This window comes from Zootoca vivipara, chromosome 13, assembly GCF_963506605.1.
Source record: "Zootoca vivipara chromosome 13, rZooViv1.1, whole genome shotgun sequence".
Lineage (NCBI taxonomy): Eukaryota > Metazoa > Chordata > Lepidosauria > Squamata > Lacertidae > Zootoca > Zootoca vivipara.
The window spans coordinates 18,672,353-18,694,422 of NC_083288.1; the positions used below are offsets into that span (position 1 = coordinate 18,672,353).

At 44.4% G+C, this 22,070-nt stretch overlaps 1 protein-coding gene across 1 annotated transcript in view; it reads right to left on the bottom strand.

The window, feature by feature from the left end:
• Positions 1 to 742: 742 nt before the first annotated feature.
• Positions 743 to 22,070, bottom strand: part of DLX4 (distal-less homeobox 4) — a 37,917-nt gene continuing 16,589 nt past the window's right edge. The window contains exons 2-3 of the mRNA XM_035136628.2: positions 14,375 to 14,568; positions 743 to 3,290 (exon numbers count right to left, since the gene is read on the bottom strand). Coding sequence (XP_034992519.1) covers positions 3,039 to 3,290; positions 14,375 to 14,568 — 446 coding nt within the window. The 3' untranslated portion in view covers positions 743 to 3,038. The remainder of the gene's footprint in view (positions 3,291 to 14,374; positions 14,569 to 22,070) is intronic.

Sequence of the window (22,070 nt, forward strand, 5' to 3'; positions counted from 1 at the left end):
TATAATGTATCCCTGTTAATGGTTCAAATGATACAATAGTTTCAAATAGTCTCTTCTGCAGTTGGCTGATGGGAATTGCAGTCCGTCAACATACAGAAGGCACCACACCAGGCATCCCCAAACTTCGGCCCTCCAGATGTTTTGGACTACAATTCCCATCTTCCCTGACCACTGGTCCTGTTATCTAGGGATTGTGGGAGTTGTAGGCCAAAACATCTGGAGGGCCGCAGTTTGGGGGTGCCTGCACTACACTGACTTTGCCTGCCCTATGGGGTTCCTCATGATGCAGTTGCCGGGTGCTGCCGAGGCAGAGCATGGCATTGTGTCCCTGGAGGTCCAGTTCCATACAAGAACTGAGTCTGCAGGAATGGTTGTGGTGAAGACTCATAACAGTCATCTCCATTTATTTTCTAGATTCAAACTTCACAACAGGTGTTTGCCAAACCCGGCCCTCCAGTTGTTTTGGGACTACAACTCCCATGATCCCTAGCTAACAGGACCAGTGGTCAGGGATGATGGGAATTGTAGTCCCAAAACAGCTGGAGGGCCAAGTTTGGCCATGCCTGCTTTACAAGAACTATAAAGGAGGAGCTTAACAGCATTCGTTTGTACAAAAAAAAATTATTTATAGTTTTACATTCTGTTTATAAATTGAAAACAATACAATATACCAAAAGCTGTATTTCAATAAATAAAAATGTCATTATGCTTGGCAAAGTGGGGGGGGGGGGAGAGAGAAAGAAGTTAAATTAGTTTTTCCTTTTTCCTTTTAATGGTTTAGTTAAATAGCCTCCAGTTATTTGCTGGAGGTGGGGGGGGGGGAGAGAGAGACTTCATGTTGTAGCTGAAACAAATATGAAAGATCCTTTTTTCTTTTTTAAAAAAAATATGGGAGTGGGAAGAGGATATGGAGATTACATTCCACAAACGTTTCATTGACTGTAAACATAATCCTGGCTTTAGCACAATTTTTAATGAAAAAATATTTTAGTACAGACAGACATGGAAGCAAATTTGGCTTTGAAGAAAGCAGTTGGATATTTTAAAAAATATATATATTTCCCCCCTGCTTTTAGCAAATTGCAGCTACGGTATATGGGGATTGGCTACCTAGAACTATCACCAATTCCTTTTGCAGGTAGAAGGTGAATTGAACCAATTTTGATGGGTAAAAGTTCTTGCCAGTTTTAACCCCATGAGAATATCCAGCCTAACTTGTATCCTTGGCTTGTTTCAAACCATGGCCCGGTTTCAAACATTGCCAACTGCATACCTGACCGGTAGATTTACAAAAATCCCAGCAGAACACAGTTTATGCCCTTGCTTCATGAAAATTAAAGAGGATCTTATACATTACCTTCTCTATTGCCCCATTTACTCGGGCTTTAGAGACACAAACTATACCCAACTCTATAATCAATCCTGAAGATAGAGTAAAAATTTTGTTAGTTGATGCTAACCCACGAATTACCCATGTGGTAGCGGTCTTTGTGATGAAGGCCATGAAAGCCAGGGAAAGATTTATAGATGATAAAGTAAAGACCCCTTCATCGGCTGTTTAACTCGTTGCTTGTTTTCCTTCTCTTCCTGTTTTGTGGGATGAAGGTTTTGTTGGGATAGTATGTAATGAATTTTAACATTTTTAATTATTGTTGTGTTGATATTTGTGTACAGGCATGGTCCTCACAATAAACGGTTTGGTTGTTGTTGGTATACTTGGCCCCCCCTCCCCATTATGAAATTATGCCAATATTTAGGCTCTCTTTCCTACAGGGCTTTTGGAGTGAACTGTTTTGATTTCATAATGTTCACTGAATTGGTTCCTAAATCTCTGAACCTGAAAGCCATTCCTATAACTGACAGGTAAACTAAAATCAAGTTTGTTTTGGAGTAGAGCTTTGAATGATTTCTAGTTCATTCTCTTTTTATTTTTATTTTTTTATATTTTAGACTCCTTGGGCCTTTAAGTTTATAGAACATAATATTTGGGGGGAAATAAATGAAACCATTCTCATTCCACTCTCGGTGTGTGCATGTGCGTTGACATTTTCTTAGTCTTAAGTATATTCTACAGGTACTCCAGCACAGCAGCTTGTAACATTCTGAATAGGTTTATTTTGGTGTGTTGTTGTTGTTGTTGTTGTTGTTGTTGTTGAGGATTTGGACGGACTTGAATTGAACTGTGAACTGAACTAGTTTGTTTTGTAAAGGGAAGAACCCGAACTGAAATCACTTCCTTTTTAGACCTATAGTCCCTTAAATAAAAAGAACTCTCCAAACTCTGCTTTCTTGCCTGTTTCACCAGTTAATCATTCCTTCTCTCAGGTCCTTGCCTGGAGTAGATCTCTGTGCAGCTCAAAACCTTGCTACACTAACTAGGATTGCCGAAGAAGAAGAAGAAGAAGAAGAAGAAGAAGAAGAAGAAGAAGAAGAAGAAGAAGAAGAAGAAGAAGACATAAAGATGGCAATGCCTCTGTGCCTTGAGCCTCTGCAGGACAAGGCGGAAATACAACAGATAAAGCCCTCCCCGTCACTGCACCTGTTTATTTGCTGTCTTCCATCAATACTGCTTAAGGCACAGAAGCCTTGCCGGATGAGAGGGGGGAAGTATGGCAAAACCTCACATCTTACTAACACAAATAGATCTGATGGTCCATGTCACGCTTGAGCCTATCTTTGGAACGAAAAACACACAAGCACCTCTCTTGTAAAATCCCTGACGAAGAGACGCCGATTAAAATGGGATCCTGACCTTCCATTCATGTTTCGGAGCTGGGGGGGGGTTCTTTCCCTAACTTTGCCTCACACAACCTGCCATCGTCGTTGTTAGATTTGGTCCCTGGGGACATGTCCGTTCGAAGTCCATCTCCCGCCAGGTATGTTCTCACCAAGAGAAAAGTGCTGGTGATTCCTTCAAAGAAGCCAACTTTCTCCCTCCAAACTCCACGCCCTCCATTCGCCTGTTCCGAGGACCCTGATCAGCACTGTGGAGGAAAAGACACGTCGAGGATGGGCTGACACTCCCAACGCCCCCTTTGTCACATCACCGGAGGCCTCCCCATGGCGTCTTGGTGCTGCGGTTGGTGGTACCAAGGTCCAAAACTGTTGATGTAGCTGCTGGGAGGCAGGGGAGGGCCTTTGCATGCCATAGGGATGTCCCAGAGTGGGGGGATGTTGGGGGAGCAAGGGGACAAAGACGAGGAACTGTGGAGGTGATCATCTTGGATACTGGAGCCCTGCTTCATAATCTTTTTGAACTTGGAACGCTTGTTCTGGAACCAGATCTTCACCTGCGATAACAGAGAGGGAAAGGTGTAAACAGAGCATGCAGAGATAATAAATAAATAAATAAATAAATAATAATAATAATAATAATAATAATAATAATAATAATAATAATAATTTATTTATTTATACCCCGCCCATCTGGCCGGGTTCCCCCAGCCACTCTGGGCGGCTTCCAAATAAACATTAAAATACAGAAATCCATCAAACATTAAAAGCTTCCCTAAACAGGGCTGCCTTAAGATGCCTTCTAAAGGTCTGGTAATTGTTGTTCTCTTTGACCTCTGGTGGGAGGGCATTCCACAGGGTGGGCGCCACTACCGAGAAGGCCCTCTGCCTGGTTCCCTGTAACTTAGCTTCTCGTAGCGAGGGAACCGCCAGAAGGCCCTCGGCACTGGACCTCAGTGTCCGGGCAGAACGATGGGGGAGGAGACGCTCCTTCAGGTATACTAAAGCCTAAATTTATTTCAGTCAATAACCAGTTGAGGGAAGCGAAACAAGGCTAGGAGAAAGAAAGGGGAAAAGTCATCAAGCAAGTTCTTCCTTCTTGAACGCCCTTGCTAAATATATATACTGTATATTCCTGTATAAGGCTACTTTTTAACCCAGGAAAATCTTCTCAAAAGTCGGGGGGTCGTCTTATACGTCAGGTCGTATTTCTTATACGGCGAGTATATCCCGAACTCTATATTTTAACTGGAAAAGTTGGGGGTCGTCTTATACCCCCCCAGTCGTCTTATACGCCGGAATATACAGTATATATTTTTCTCATCTTAAAGGTCTTCCCCCACTCCGTGCGAATTTGCATTTATGAATAGTGTTAGGTTCAAGAACTGTAGTGCGGTTGAATATTGAATTTCAATATTGAAATTGAACACTTGCCCCGATTGTCTTAAAGTGCTCCAGCAACACTCACATTGAAACTCAAATGTGAAATCATTGGGGAAATTCTAAAGAGTCAAAATTTGGATGCTGAACTTCTGCCAGGTATTGAATTGTCTTTGACATTCCTTTTCCTTTCCAGTCTGTGTTGAAGTTGCCATATATGGACTCAGCCAAATACTCAGACTTGGAGTAACATTCATTCAGGAAGGAAGCCCTTTACTGGCCGTACCTGTGGCCTGACTCTGCTTAAGACATCTGATCCTATGCTCCTATGCAGTGTGGGGATGTGTATGTCCAACCACTTGTGTAGAACGTTCTTGAACGGCACTGTCCTGGTACTATTTCCACCAAGGGCAAAATCGTGGTGGTATTGCTGGTAGGATTTCAACTAGCCTATCGCATCAGGGCAAAGACTTCTACTTGTGGGCTGGGACTTTCTCTCAAACATGCCCTTAGCCCTCCAAAAGAGTGATTCTATTTTAAAACGAAAAGCAGTCTCAAAGGCTGTATCTGAAAACAGATGAACACGGTAAGGAGCTGATTAGCTGTTTTATTTTCTGTCAGCTGACCACTCAGAATACACCCCCCCAGCTGCTTTTTTCTCCCATGGAGGAAAAGATACAGGGTCCCCCAGGGCTGGATTGAGGTTTGACGAGGCCCTAAGCTACTGACGGTAATGGGGCCCTTTATATGTCCAGCTGTCCTTTGTCAACAACAAATTGTGGCTGTTTTTTGTGTTGAATACATGCTATATGGTAATTTATGGACCTAATAGGTCCATACACAACACAAATCAAAACACTGTTGCTAAATGTAGGTTTTATTTTATTTGTTTTTCATCTTATATTTTGGAAATGTACATCCAGGTTTTTTGGGGGCCCCGAAGAGAGTGGGGCCCTAAGCTACTGTATAGCTTGTTTAGCTTATATGTAAATCTGGCACTGGGGTCCCCATATCTTCTTCTCTGTTGGGAGAAAAGCAGTTTTTGGACCTGCTCTTATCTCAGTTTCAGATTCCAAGCTTGCCCGTCTCAGTAAAGGAACCCATTGCAGGGAACCAGGCAGAGGGCCTTCTCGGTGGTGGCGCCCGCCCTGTGGAACGCCCTCCCATCAGATGTCAAAGAGGAAAACAGCTACCAGATTTTTAGGAGACATCTGAAGGCAGCTCTGTTTAGGGAGGCTTTTAATGTTTAATAGATTATTTTATTTCATTTTTCTGTTGGAAGCCGCCCAGAGTGGCTGGGGAAACCCAGCCAGATGGGCGGGGTATAAATAATAAATTATTATTATTATTATTATTATTATTATTATTATTATTATTATGCCATCAGAGGGCACAGGAAGCACACAATTGTGTGTAGCATGTCGCTTAGCCCCAAGTTGGACATGTTGGCGCAGAATTTCTTGCCAACTCTATTCCCACTGTGGCACCAAAACTATTTGTTTTCTCCTGTGCTGCCTTGAGACTGGGGCCATAATAAGGGTCTGCCACCGTCAGAGAAAGGATTAGGGGTGGACTTACGGTTTCACCAACCATCATTCCGGATGGTGATATCTGTGCATGGGTTTTGCTCATGCTGAATAAGATCTCAGGTCTTCCAAGTGGCCTGGTTTTCCAGGGACAGTCCCGGATTTACAGAAGCCATTTTGATCCCAAAATGTCCCACTTTTCGATGGGATGTCCCTATTTTCATCAGAGAAATGCCGGATGTCATGGAGTCATGGAGATAAGTAACTGCACAACTTTTATAAGACATCTGAAAGCAGTCCTGTATAGGGAACTTATTTAAATGTTTAAAATTTTATTAGGTTTTTATATATGTTGGAAGCTGCCCAGAGTGGCTGGGGCAACCCAACCAGATGGGCAGGGTATAAATAATAAGATTTATTATTATTATTATTATTATTATTATTATTATTATTATTATTATGAAATTATGGTGCTGGAGGAGACTCTTGAGAGTCCCATGGACTGCAAGAAGATCAAACCTATCCATTCTGAAGGAAATCAGCCCTGAGTGCTCACTGGAAGGACAGATCCTGAAGCTGAAGCTCCAATACTTTGGCCACCTCATGAGAAGAGAAGACTCCCTGGAAAGGACCCTGATGCTGGGAAAGATTGAGGGCACAAGGAGAAGGGGACGACAGAGGACGAGATGGTTGGACAGTGTTCTCAAAGCCACCAACATGAGTCTGACCAAACTGCGGGAGGCAGTGGAAGACAGGAGTGCCTGGCGTGCTCTGGTCCATGGGGTCACGAAGAGTCGGACACGACTAAACGACTAAACAACAACAATTTTCATTGGAGAGTTGGAGGGTATGCATGGTCAGAGCAGCAGTACAGTAACTTGGCAGGGACTGTGCCAATAAAGTAATTGCGTCTAGAGAAAGATACCCTAGAATTCATTGCAGCCTGGTACCTATTGGATCATGTGGCATGGCCTCTGAGCCCAGAAACTTCCAACCACTTTAAATCAACCTCTGATGAGCAGGTGAATGGATAATCCTGCCTCAAGGCAAGTGGCTGGGGTTGTCTCACCTCTTGGTGTCTTCCAATGCCATAATCCTCTTTCCATCTGCCTTAATTTCCTAGTCTGTAAAATGGGAATAAATAATAGTGCCCTATCTCCTAGGGCTATTGCAAGGATTAAAGATCAGGGCTTGTGAAGCATGCTGCATATTTTGGCAACCTCCAGCAGCTACTTGCCCCAACTTGCCTTTTTAATACACTCTGTTGCTGCCTGACCCCAGCTAACTTTTTCAAGAAGTTCTCCTCCCCCACCTTTTCTTCCTTCTTCTCCCCCCCCCCAAAAAAACAGCTGGTTGCACAATGGCATTTGTGGAAAGATCAGAGAGGGCAAAGTGTAAACATTGGTCTTCAGGGCATTTCAAGGAGGTGGAAAACTACTGGAGGGAGAGAAGCAGTAGAAAAGTATGTGATTTCTCCCTCCAGAGTCTTCCCTTCTTATGTGCTACATTATCCCCATCTCATCATGTTGAAAACTTAGGTGTGTAGTGTAGCAGGGGGAACAGATGGAGTATCATATATTACTGGGTAATACTGTATATTCCGGCGTATAAGACGACTGGGCGTATAAGACGACCCCCAACTTTTCCAGTTAAAATATAGAGTTTGGGATATACTCGCTGTAGAAGAAATACGACCAAGCGTATAAGACGACCCCCGACTTTTGAGAAGATTTCCCTGGGTTAAAAAGTAGTCTTATACGCAGGAATATACAGTAGTTTAAAATAGAGAAGGAGAGAAACAAGGGGGTGGGAATCTAGTGTCAAGCACCTGTAACTTTGGGGGAAGTATTTTTGCATGCAAAAGAAGATTCACTGAAGGCTAATCTTCCTAACAGCCGGTTCCTCGTGAGTAAGTGAAAAGTAGCCAGAAGGATGGGACTGTGATTCCACTATTATTAATATATATTTTTAATTTGTTACCTGCCCTCAATGCCAAGCTCCAAGGGCAGCTTACAACAATTTAAAATGCAGTGCTAATTCCCTGCCAGCAATGTGCCCTTTGGCCCAGCTGGGGACACAAGGAGGTAGAAAATATGTAGACTTACTGCACCCCTTCCATTTGGTGAGCCTTTAAAATAGGTGCCGGGGCTAAAGGCCAGGTTGAAGCTAATGGGTCGTAGCTCCATGGTTGAGCATTTATGTTGCACGCAGGAGGTCTAAAATCCATGTCACACTCACGTCTTATATTTAAAGCACTCTTATAACACTGTGGGTTAAACCACAGAGTCTAGGGCTTGCTGATCAGAAGGTCAGAGGTTCGAATCCCCACGACGGGGTGAGCTCCCGTTGCTCGGTCCCAGCTCCTGCCAGCCTAGCAGTTCGAAAGCACGTCAAAGTGCAAGTAGATAAATAGGTACCGCTCTGGCGGGAAGGTAAAAGGCGTTTCCGTGTGCTGCTCTGGTTCTCCAGAAGTGGCTTAGTCATGCTGGCCACATGACCTGGAAGCTATACGCCGGCTCCCTCGGCCAATAATGCGAGATGAGCGCGCAACCCCAGAGTCGGTCACGACTGGACCTAATGGTCAGGGGTCCCTTTACCTTTATACCACTTTAGCCGTCATGCCTTCCCCCAAAGAATCCTGGGAACTGTAGTTTGCCAAGAGTTCTGGGAACTGTAGCTCTGTGACCAGTGGTGTAAGAAGGAGGGCACGGTGGGTGCGGTTCGCCCCGGGTGTCATCACTGAGAGGGGTGACAAAATGGCAAAAATATGTGTTTCTGAAAAAAATAACTCCCGCACCCAGCGCACGCCCCTTCCTACGCCACCACAGGAACACTCTCCCCTCGTGTGATTTCCAGAAACCAGAAGCGTTGCTGTAGGCAGAGCACAGCTTTTGTGGGCCTTTGACAGCCCTCTCCTCCATGAATCTGCCTAATCGAGAGGCGTAGCTAGGTGAGGTGGGGGGCGCACTGGGCGTCACACTGCGGGGCCTGCAGCGTGCCTGAGCCACACATCTCACCTGTGGCATAAGATATGGTATGGATGCAACCTAGATTTCAGGGATCTCCAGATCAAAGAACCTCAGGTAGCAGGAGTTGTGAAAACCCCATTTTGCTTGAGACTCTGGAGAGCTTCTGCCAACAAGGGTAGACAATGCTGGCATAAGGAAGCTTTGATTACTCCAGCTGCACCACCAGCCTTCATTATTGAACATACACACACAGAGAGAGAGCCTGGGACAGATTGTTTTCTCCTGAGAAAGGGTGGCTCGGAAGAGGGATCCTTGCTCACGGTGTGAAGAACTCATCCCACTTTCATCCCTGGAAAAACAGGTCCTGCAGGTTGTTGTTTTGTCTCCAAAACCTGCCAAACCTGTTTGTCCAGAAGGGAGGTTGGGAGAAAATAAATGTGGGCCCCACAAGAAGCGAAGACTCCCTGAAACCACCTCGAGCTCTCTTTTAAAAGAAATACCTATGTATTTTAAAAAGAAATACCTATGTATATATTGTCCACCATGGACTTCCCCTGAGCAAGTGGATTTAGGCAACAAGGCTCAATTTTTAAAAACAACATTATATCCATACTAAGTTCTCTCTCTCTCTCTTAAAGGGGGTGGGGACTAAATTTGCCCCATTGCTGTGAAAAATATTGGAAACCATGGTTTACAGAAAGTCACATACTTTAAATGCCTGGAAACAATGCCTTATGAGGAACGGCTTAGGGAGCTGGGTATGTTTAGCCTGGAGAAGAGAAGGGGTGATATGATAGCCATGTTCAAATATATAAAAGGATGTCCTATGGAGGAGGGAGAAAGGTTGTTTTCTGCTGCTCCAGAGAAGCGGACACGGAGCAATGGATTCAAACTACAAGAAAGAAGATTCCACCTAAACAATAGGAAGAACTTCCTGACAGTAAGAGCTGTTCAACAGTGGAATTTGCTGCCAAGAAGACCTCCTTCTTTGGAGGTCTTTAAGCAGAGGCTTGACAGACATATGTCAAGAATGCTTTGATGGTGTTTCCTGCTTGGCAGGGGGTTGGACTGGATGGCCCTTGTGGTCTCTTCCAACTCTATGATTCTATGAAATGTATGGTGTGTGTGAAAACTGTAGAATAAATGCCTCACAGCTGCTGAACCCCACAGACTTGTTCAAGGCCTAAAACTAAACCTCTTTGGTTCTGATGAAGTTTCAGAGAAGAGTATAGGCTCACATTTGGTGCACCTGGGAAGACAATTTATTTGCATGATAAGTTTTCACCCCCAACATTTTTGAGAGGGGGAGAAACCCTTTCCAAGGGTTTTACAACCCTTTCTTGTTTTACAAGAATGTAAAACAAATGTAAAACAAAACTCAACTGATCATTTAAAACGTGGGTAAAACAGGTAATGAATAATAATAATAATAATAATAATAATAATAATAATAATAATAATAATAGGAACCACACTTTATGACCAGCACACATAACACACACACACACAAAAAAACACTGAACAGAACAAAATGTGTTTTTGAAGCCTACTCAGATACTAGCCGATACAGACAATATCCTATTTACTTATTTTGGCTGAACTTCGCACTCCACAGCGTCTAAGTGTGCAAGCAGAGGGTGCTTGTGATGTCCAGAGCACAGAGGAACTTTTTGCACATCCAGCGGAGCAGAACTATCTGAGATCCTTGTTTCCACAAGTGCCTTACACTGAGGCAAAAGTCCTGACTTTTGCTATTACTCTTTCATTCCACTGCGGAACCAGAATACCAACTCCTTCCCTGCCCGAAAGCCAAAAATTCCACGGGCTAATCTATTCTAATTTTAATCTGTTTTAGCATGTTAACTATTGTATGTTTTAAAGCACTGTTGTAGTTTTCTCCCCCTTGATTTCATTGCTTTATCTTTTCGTAAACTGCTTTGAGGTTTCTACAAGCGAGGGGTGTATCAATTTTATGACATAATACGAGTTCTCTTAACCTCAGGATCATGGGTTCGAGTCCCCCGTTGGACGAAAAGATTCCTGCATTGAAGGGGTTGGACTAAATGACCCTTATGTTCCCTTCTGGCTCTTATGATTCTGTGAAATGCACATATAACACCTTTATCTACCAAGTAGCCAATTGGGGGAGCTATTAAGTTCAAAATATTTTTTCTATTCACGTTTGGTTTACCTGCTCATTCTGATATCGAACAGAGGAAGAACTCCGTTTTATAACACTTCACGGCCCTACAACACAATTCCCTGCCCTCACCCACCCCACAAGTTCTCAGCGTGCAGATTTGGCAGGTTCTTACTTGACTCTCGTCTTCTCTGCCTAAATAAAAAATAAATCTTTTTTATGCCTCTGGCTCTGGGCTCACCCCTGACATCTGTCTGTCTCGAGCGATCTCCTTAAGCTCCTCAACCACCTGTGCGGAAGGGCTTCTGGGTGAGTGGAGCAAACTTTCAACGGTGCCAATTCCCCTAAAAAAACCCCAAACTGTGGGCAAAACGCAGGGGGTGAGACTCCAGCGCGAGCCACGTGGAAACAGACATCACCGGACCGTGCCTTTGGATTTGGCGCACCGAAAGGGGAGTTCTCCTCCGGTTTCATAAGCTTTCCCAGTTGAATATGCATGGTTGTTGTCATCCTGGCAGGGATCCCGTGCTTCTTAAATACTGGGGGCGCAGCCAGAAATTCAACAGGTGAAGCATTTCCAGCCACAGGGGAAAACCTCATACTTCATTTCCAGTTCCACTCTACCCCATTCCCACAATCCTCCTGTTTGTTCCTGAGCTTTCTCCATTAGTGTCTTGCCTAAGGAAAAGCGCAACACCTTCTGGGCAGAGAACACCTCACTCTGCTCGGCACCTGCCACTGTCACACCTGCGCAATAAAATGTCACCACCGGTGCGGAGTGTTGCTGCTCATAATTCCAGCCTCTCCCTTCCATTCATTCCCTCGCTCCCTCGCTTTCCACCACCTCCCTGAAACCGTCCGTCAGCATTCCACAGCCACTGAGCGTGCTCAGTGCGCGCTCGGCTGCTATTGGGTCCCACACTACGCAATGCACCCTCCCCCAAACGGATTTCTTGTCCTTCCGCAAACCTCTCAAGCCTGCTGTCACCTCTTTCTTGTCTGTAGGCTGCGCAGTTGTGGCCACGAAAGGAATGACATGCGCAGCTTCTTAATTGTATTTGGGCTTCTTAATTGTATTTCACTATTAATATATTTCTTCGTAATTGTGTTTCAGTTCAACAATTCCTTTGATAAAATACATACTTTGTTACTGTATGTGCAAACGGCTTTAGATACTCATTTCCAAAATATAAGATGAAAAACAAATAAAATAAAACCTACATATCGCAACGGTGTTTGTTTTGTGTCGTGTATTAGGTCCATAAATTGCCATATAGCATATATTCAAAACAAAAAACAGCGACAAATTTGTTGTTGACAAAGGACAGCTGGACATAAAAAGGGCCCCATTACCTTCAGTAGCTTGGGGCCTCGTCAAACCTAAATCTGGCCCTGGATGTAGTAGTTAAGAGCAGGAGTTGGGGGGGGGTATCTTCCCTTTCTATGATTGCTAATTCTTGTTTTCTTTCTGCTAATTCTATCCAGTGCTGCATTTCTAGAAAAAGAGGTGCCTGAACTCGCCATGAACGCCTCCCTTGTTCTCTTATAATGGCAATGGCATCCACCTGAGGGGTGCTGGAACTGAGTTCTGGTGAGTTCTGGCTGAAAAAAATGCCCTGGTTCTATTTATATTTATGCTTTACTTTTTGAGATTCCCCATCTTGGATTAATGAAGATACAGGAAGGTGATGGGGGAAGCTCCCAAGCGAGAGCTGGGAGATTTCACTCTTCTGTGATTGGAATAAGGGTTAAGATATAATTGTGATAGAGGGCCTTGCATTCCTCTCCTTTCCTTTCCTCTCCTCTTTATTTTCTTCCTTTTCTTTGGAAAAGGAAGGAAATTTGGAAGAGGGAGACTGGCAAAGAGGTAAGATCGCCTTCACACACAAACACTTTGCTGCATTTTAAGTCGCTAATGTGAACATACTCTAATATCACATGCCGCCACAAAGCTCTCTGGGTGGCCTTGAGGCTATCACTTATCCTTCTTTTTAAAAATTATTATTATTATTATTATTATTATTATTATTATTATTATTTGACAAGGTAATGATAATACATAAATAAGAATAAAAATGTGCACCCCACCACCGAGACCATTCCATTGTAACTACCCAACCTCCCAAAATTTCAACACCTCTTGCGATGGCTTGACCCCTTTCCATTTTAACAGTACAAATTCTACAAACACCCTCCATATCTCCCCCCAAATCATTTCTCCTGCCTATTCCCCGCCTTACCTTAATGGCACATGTTAATTTATCATTAATAGCTATATCTCACACCTCTTTCTACCATTCTTCCATTTTGCATTCTGCATTCTTCCTAGCTATCATAATCCGTGCAGCCTGCGAATCTTCTTCCACCCCATCGTAAATTGATAATAATGCTGCTACCTCCGGACTTTTCGTCAGCTTTAACCCACTGATTTCTGTTATCTCCTTAAACAGAAAAAAAAATAGTACATATTTGCACCCCCCACCACATGTGAACATAATTCCCGGTTTCCTGACATCCCTTCCAACTCACTTATCCTTCTGATCACATCCACACCATTCATTTAAAAGACATGGATTCCCCTCAAACAATCCTGGGAACTTTAGTTTACCCCTCAAAGAGCTACACATTTCCTACTCGTAGAGGCGCCAACCTGTGCCCAACATTGGGGGCCCCATCATGTGTGTGACATCACATGTGTCGTATCATCACAGACTGTGCAGTGTCTCTGGGTGGTGTGCATCTCTCAAGGCGGCGGAGGACAGCGACCAAAGTTAGGAAAGAGGGGGATGGAGGGGCAGGTGGGTGGGCAGGTGAGGAAGAGCTCAGCCTCCCCTGCCCCCTCAAGATGGGGGGGGGGCTCAGACCCGTCCCAACAGACATGGTGGGGGTGAAGGTGCCTCAGCCCTATAGAGTTGGCACCTATTGCCCACCAGTGCCTTTAAAAAAATGACACTTCCCACGATTCTTTGGGAGAAGTCGTGTACTTTACATGTCACCTCTGCCTAACCTATCTCTCTGGGTTGCTTTGAGGATATAGCGAAGGGAGGCCCCGGCCAGATGCAAAAGAGAGCACCCTTAATAGTTATGGATACACAAGTATCCAGGTAGCGCTGTGGTCCAAACCATAGAGCCTCTTGGGCTTGCCGATCAGAAGGTTGGCGGTTTGAATCCCCGCCACAGGGTGAGCTCCCGTTGCTCAGTCCCAGCCCCTGCTAACCTAGCAGTTTGAAAGCACATCAAAGTGCAAGTAGATAAATAGGTACCGCTGCAGCAGGAAGGTAAACGGCGTTTCCATGCACTCTGGTTTCCATCGCGGTCTTGCGTTGTGCCAGAAGCGGTTTAGTCATGCTGGCCACATGGCCTGGAAAACTGTCTGTGGACAAACACTGGCTCCCTTGGCCTGAAAGCAAGATGAGCGCCGCAACCCCATAGTCGCCTTTGACTGGACTTGACCATCCAGGGGTCCTTTATCTTTACCTTTTTTCTGGTTTTTTACACAAGTATTAAAGTCCTCTTTCTCACCAGGCCACCCTACATGTAGGTCACACCCTAAACTCCTAAGAACCAGGGGATGGGGAAAGTTACGTTCCAGATAAATGAACCAAAGGATGTTTGCAACATCTCACCTGGGTTTGGGTCAAGCCCAACTGCGCTGCTAGCTCTGCTCGCTCGGGTAACGCCAGGTACTGGGTTTGCTGGAAGCGCTGGTTGAGGGCCTGGAGCTGGAGACTCGAGTAGATGGTGCGAGGCTTGCGGATCTTCTTGCCTTTGCCATTGATGCGGATTTCGCCGTTCTCAATGATGGTCGATTTCTCAAGGTCTTCGAAAGCAAACAGAAAGGTGAAAGGGAAAAGTAAGTATGTAACTGGACCCAATTCCAGTGATTCTTAACATATAACCAGACAAAGATTTATGCAGGATTTGGATAAATGCATGCAACCACTGGGATGGGGTGGGCTCCTGTTAAATCTGTGCTTACATCTTTATAAAAACGAATTCCAAATATCGTTACATTTGTCCATGGCAAATCTACATTTGTGTACAACTTGTTCATTTGTGGCGAGCTTATCCTTATTCTCCATCCAATCATTAAAGGGAGCTGCATTTCTGTTTTTCCAGTTCATAAATACCATATTGGCCCGTCGAATCCCCGCGACGGGGTGAGCTCCCGTTGCTCAGTCCCTGCTCCTGTCCACCTAGCAGTTTGAAAGCACATCAAAGTGCAAGTAGATAAATAGGTACCGCTCCAGCGGGAAGGTAAACGGCGTTTCCGTGTGCTGCTCTGGTTCGTCAGAAGCGGCTTAGTCAATGCTGGCCACATTACCTGGAAGCTGTCTGCGGACAAACGCCGGCTCCCTCGGCCTATAGAGCGAGATGAGCACGCAACCCCAGAGTCGTTCACGACTGGACCTAACGGTCAGGGGTACCTTTACCTTTTTTAACTACAATAACAATCCCCCACCCCCTTTTCTTAATGTACACAACATCTTTTTTTCTGCTTTGTTTTCTACATGGGTTACTATTTCTTGTTTCTTCTTTTCCGTGTCTTATCTTACTCTGTCCACTTGTAATTTTGTACTTCCTAAATTTTTCGATAAAGAATGTTTTTTTTAAAAAAAAGAAAAGAAAGAAATTGTGTTTGTATCATCTTCTTCAACCCTTGCTTGAAATGGCACCAGGTAAGTGTTGCCCCCCCCTTCCCAGTGAGGATTGTATAATCATAAGATTGCAAGATGTGTATACAGTGACGAAGGGCGTATTTAGAAACGGGTGCTTTGTGGTAGCTACTCCATCTGTTGTTGTTGTTTTGCTCATTAGCATCTGATGCTGAAAACACTACTATTCACACAAACTGAATTTTCAAATCAGTCGTTTTGTACATTTTTAATTTTGTTTGTTTGCTTGCTTGCTTGCTTGAAATGTGGGGAAAAGCAGCTGGAATCGATTTCCAAGAGGGTAGTATAGGAATGAGGTAGATTAAACCTCAGAGCCACTGATGCCCTCAAAGACCTTGATGATGCCGTCAAGCAGGATTTGGGGGCAGAGACCCAGGAACCCCCCCAGTCAGCAGGAGAGCCTCCCACCAGTTTTGAAGTGAACAAAGTAGACCCACTAATTTCTAAAGAGAGTCTCTGCCCCCCACCATTAATAGCATTGTTTGTTTGTTTTTGGTTTTTTGGTTTTTCAAAAGTTTACAAACATACAAATACCAAACACGTAACTCACAAATGATCCAGAACCGTTACGAATTTGCCTCCCCTCCCCTCCTTTTGTGGTTTTTGCTTTAGTTTTAGTTTTTTTATACTGCATTTTCCACATAACTCCCTCTAAGTTATTCTTTTCTTTCTCTTAATAATCTTTTTTTTATTAAACTGCTGGTTTTAGGTTAACCCTGCTGATGCCAGAACTTTTCAAATATTCCACAAATTTTCCCCACTCTTTAATAACTCTTTCCCCCTCTTGGTTTCTTATTACACCTGTTAATTTTGCCATTTCGGTATAGTCCATTAATTTGATCGGCCACTCTTCCTTGGTTGGAATAATGTCTTCTTTCCACCTCTGGGCAAATAGCGTTCTAGTTGCTGTTGTAGCATACATAAACAATTTTATAAGGTCTGTTGGAATCTCTGTATCTACCCCTCAATAATAGCATGGAGTCTGGAGTCTAAAATTACCTAGCTACACCACTGCAGCTAGGTGAAGGAAGCACTCTGCACATGCACAAAAGCACTGTGCTCACATGTCAACCCACAGGTGCAAAAACAAATCTGAAAATGCCCACTGTTCCAATTAGTCACAGTTCAGTTCCTAATTCCTAATTGGAGAGGTGACACGAAAACCTCAGTTTTTATAGTGAGTGGGCAGGTTGTGGTGACTGCAAGTGGCTCTCTGTGTACACTCAGGAACCCTCTAGTACTAACTCCTAGGGGCTGAGATATTATTTGGAAAATTTGTAGGGTAAGTCCTGGCTAAGAGTTGAGCCTCAACCACCAGCCTAGATCCCAGATACCAGCAGAGCATTATGATGTCACATGATTGACGGTTGTGATGTCACATGATTGACAGACAGACGGCCCTCCCCATCTGCCAAATTTAGCCACACCCTAGCCTAGCACTTGGCTCCCACTCCTCCACTAAGGCAGGATTTACACCATGCAAACGTTTACAAACCCTCCAAGTGTCCCTATTTTCCAGGAACGCTTCTGATTTAGAGAAGACATCCTGGTCTCTGATTTGATCCCAGAATCTCCCACTTTTCTGTAGGAAAATTAATTGGAGAAATGTTGGAGGATATGGTAGGATGTCTGTATTTTCCGCTGGAGGGTATGGAGTTATCCAACTCCCAAGGTGTCTGAAGGCAATCCTGTATAGGGAAGGGGTTTTTTTGTGAATGTTTTATTATGTTTTTATATATGTTGGAAGCTGCCCAGAGTGCTGGGGCAACCCAGTATTATACAGCAAGATTATCATTATGGAATGAGATGTCCCTATTTTCATCGGAGAAATGTTGGAGGGTATGTGTTTAGTATGAGCTAAGGGCAGGGCCGGATTGAGATTTGACGAGGCCCTAAGCTACTGAAGGTAATGGGGCCCTTTATATGTCCAGCTGTCCTTTGTCAACAAATTGTCACTGTTTTTTGTGTTGAATATATGGGTAATTTATGGACCTCATAGGTATCTCAAGCCATTTGCACATGCAGAATGTAGGCACCCTATATATAGAAACAAGCAAAATAGGGATATTTTAGGGAGCAGGCGAGCAGGTCCCATGACTTACATCAGGCACCCCCAAACTTCGGCCCTCCAGATGTTTTGGACTACAATTCCCATCATCCCTGACCACTGGTCCTGTTAGCTAGGGATCATGGGAGTTGTAGGCCAAAACATCTGGAGGGCCGCAGTTTGGGGATGCCTGACTTACATCATAGGAGCCTACAGAACACAAAACACTGTTGCTGTATGTAGGTTTTATTTTATTTGTTTTTTTATCTTATATTTTGGAAATGTACATCCAGGGTTTCTTTTCCTTAAAAATTTTTTGGGCCCCCCCAAGAGAGTAGGGCCCTAAGCTATAGTTTGTTTAGCTTATATGTAAGTCCGGCACTGGCTAAGGGGGCAGGAAAATAGCTACAGACATTTTTTAAAGACCCCAAAATGACCATGTGGATCAACTGTGTATCAGGGACCGGGCATTCCTGTACATCCCTTACTGACTACCTCCCTTGGAAAATGTAGCTGTCACCTGTCTTTTGAAGGCTCTGTCAAACACGCAAGTCATCACTTGATAGTGCATCAAGCAATGGGCAAGGATATCTGAACAGGGCTGAGATACCGGTAACACAACCATACAAAGTCCATCAGGCATACAGAGCATGGCTGCCTTCTCACTATACATTTAAAGCCCTGCTATGTCATCACTTCTAGGGCCACAGGTGGGTTAAACCACAGAGCCCTAGGGCTTGCTGATCAGAAGGTCGGCAGTTCGAATCCCTGCAACAGGGTGGGCTCCCGTTGCTCGGTCCCAGCTCCTGCCAACCTAGCAGTTCTAAAGCGCGTCAAAGTGCAAGTAGATAAATAGGGACCGCTCCAAGTGGGAAGGTAAACGGTGTTTCCGTGCGCTGCTCTGGTTCACCAGAAGTGGCTTAGTCATGCTGGCCACATGACCTGGAAGCTGTCTGCGGACAAATGCCGGCTCCCTCGGCCTATAGAGCGAGATGAGCACCGCAACCCCAGAGTTGGTCACGACTGGACCAAATGGTCAGGGGTCCCTTTACCTTTTTTATGTCATCACTTCTGGCAGCTATGGAGAATTTAAAAACTGTATAATTTTCACAGTGCCACAGTGCTTCTTCCCAGTGATCTTTGGGATTCAGGGGAAAGCAGGCCAGTCATCTGTATGCTACTGGATTCCCATTGCAGTGAACAACAATATTGCAGAGGAAATAAGCAAGGGCTTGCGTGTTATCACAGAACCTCCAAGTTAGGGTTGGCATATTTCAAAAAGTGAAAATCCGGAAACAAAAGTTTTTTTAATAAAAAGGTTTTTGAGCTATTTTGAGCCAAAAACTACTTTTCCAACATTGGTTGCCATACGTCCGGATTTCCCTGGACATTCCAGCGATTCCCATCCAGACACTGTTATCGCTGGCCAAATCCCCACTACATCCGGGAAATTCCAGGCGTAAGGCAACGCTACTACTCCAAGTGTCCCTATTTTCCGGGGACAGTCCCAGGTTTACAGAAGCCGTCCTGGTTTCTGATTGGATCCCGGAATGTCCTGCTTTTCCTTAGGGCTTCCCTATTTTCATCGGAGAAATATGGTATCAACGTTGAGTGAGTTTTCTGCACCACAGAACTACATCTCCCAAGACACCCTTGAGAGACCCTCAACCATTAACCCGCTCTGCAGTGTTGATGTGGGGATATATGGACTTTCGATCTGCTTCTTAAAAAGGTGCCCAAATCTGCATAAGGGACTCGGAGCATTTAAACAGTGTGCAAGGATTTAAGCCCTGCCAAAACGAAAGTCTAATGAGCAGCTGGGAGAAGAGAGGAGGTGGCAGAAGGGCGCCTCCATTCACATATTATGGCAAAAGAAATATCCTTGCGGTGCGGCATGAAGGTGTTTCTGAACTGAGCATGAGATTAAACCTCTTAAGTAGATGGGAAGAGAAATGGTGGTAGAAAGGGTTGAAGGAATGAACTCACAGAGCAATCTAACCCCAACCTGAAATCAAGGACGGATTTCGGTTTGATGAGGTCCTAAGCTACTGAAGATAGGGACGCAGGTGGCACTGTGGTCTAAACCACAGAGCCTAGGGCTTGCCGATCAGAAGGTCGGTGGTTCGAATCCGCACGACGGAGTGAGCTCCCGTTGTTCAGCCCCAGCTCCTGCCAACCTAGCAGTTCAAAAGCATGTCAAGTGCAAGTAGATAAATAGGTACTGCTCTGGCGGGAAGGTAAATGGCGTTTCCATGCGCTGCTCTGGTTCGCCCGAAGCGGCTTAGTCATGCTGGCCACATGACCAGGAAGCTGTCCGCCGGCTCCTTCGGACAGTAAAGCGAGATGAGCACGCAACCCCAGAGTCGTCCACGGCTGGACCTAACTACTGAAGGTAATGGGGCCCTTTATTTGTCCTGCTGTCTTTTGTCAACAACAAATTGTCACTGTTTTTTGTGTTGAATATATGCTATGTGGTAATTCATGGACCTAATAGGTATCTAAAGCCATTTGCACATAACGAAGTATGTATTTTATCATAAAATACGTATTTTATGTAGGCACCCTATATATAGAAAGGAGCAAACCAGTGATATTTTAGGAAGCAGGCTAGCAGGCAGGGCCCATGACTTATCATCATAGGAGCCTACACAACACAAAACGCTGTATGTAGGTTTTACTTTATTTGTTTTTTATCTTATATTTTGGAAATGTACATCCAGGGTTTTTTCCTTTAATTTTTTTTTGGGGGGGAGGGGTCCCAAAAGACTGGGGCCCTAAGCTATAGCTTGTTTAGCTTATACGTAAAATCCAGCAGTGCCTGAAATACTAGAGGTGGGTTGGATGTGGTAGAAGTATCTCTCTGCCCAGCCCAGCCTGGCTCTGATGATGGGAGTTTTCCACTGACTGTGGGGGAGCCCTGCCAGCAAGAAGCACCCCAGTCTGCCTGCCCAATGGTGGTTGGGCAGAAGCTACCACTAGTGGCCATTGATAGCCATAAGAACCTCCAGAATGGAGCATTTTGGGGGCTGCAACCCTAGAGTAGGAACAGGATCCAGCCCACACTAGCACTTTCAGCTCTATGGCTGAAACCGAGCAGAGTCCCCACAAAAGGCAATTTTCCAGGGAAGCTTTGGCAGCCTGTAGGCACTTCTCCCTTGCCTGGCAATTTTGGTGTGGTAAAAGGGTTCCGCTCAGAGCGAGGGCAGGAAACGATGCCATGAATTGGCTTTGTGATGTCAGCACATGGCCACATCTGGTTGGCCACATGATAGCACTGGCCAGATCTGATTGGCTACATGATGGTGTTGTGACATCCTCACGGTGGCTAAGTCTCAATCACATGACCAGGAAAAAGGAGCCCCAGTTTAGGCAACAACAAGAAGGAATGATATGTTGAAACAGCTGCCAAGCAGCCAGCGAACAGCAGCAGAGGCGATGAGCGTGGGGGAGTTTGGAGGACATTTGCATGCATATACAAAGCTCCATGGTCAAAATGTGTCCATTTGATGCAACCCTGTGAAATTCAAGTCTGTGCTGCAATAGATATATATCTCAGGATTTCGGTTTGATGAGGCCCTAAGCTACTGAAGGTAATGGGGCCCTTTATATGTCCAGCTGTCCTTTGTCAACAACAAGTAGTCACTGTTTTTTTGTGTTGAATATATGCTATATGGTAATTTATGGACCTCATAGGTATCTCAAGCCATTTGTACATGCAGAATGTAGGCACCCTATATATAGAAATGAGCAAACCAGTGATATTATAGGGAGCAGGCTAGCAGGTGGGGCCCATGACTTACATCATAGGAGCCTACACAACACAAAACACCATTGCTGTATGTAGGTTTTATTTTATTTGTTTCTTATCTTATATTTTGGAAATGTACATCCTGTTTTGTTTTTTCCTTTAAATTTTTTGGGGCCCTAAGCTATAGCTTGTTAAGCTTCTATGTAAATCTGGCACCGTGTGTGTGTGTGTGTGTGTGTGTGTGTGTGTGTGTGTGTGTGTACCATCTCTGAAGGAAATAAAATCATTATAACACTAAAGGGTTCAGTGCCATGTTACATTAAATTCAACGTGTTCAATGTCATCTGCGTTAACAATAATGAAAATATTAAGTGCATAAAGCAATTTTTATTGGGTTTATTTTAATGCATAGAGGGTGCATTAAAGGACTAGGGAAGGAAGGGTAATTTAACCATTCCCTCCCTAGTCACAGCCCCATGAAAATCACCCACCCTGCACAGCAATTACACTTAGACAGAAAGCCTCCATTTATGCCAAACTTTCAACTTCAGAAATTCACATTTTCCATATCTCTCTCCTTTTTTATAGCAGTCTCATGGAGAACAGGCAATTTGAAAAAAAATCATTTACCAAGTACAAAACCTAAGGATTGTAATACGTGGTCGATCAGCATCATTTTTCCTCCTCCGTACTTTGGAGGTGCAAAGCCCATTCTGTTTTAACAAATTTGGTCTTCTTTTTTTCCTAAATGGGAACAGAAAATCTAGCACACATTCTCAGTTCTTTCCAATCCAACATACTCTGCATAAAAATTCCAGACTGGATTGTATTATGCAAAAAAATTCCTCATT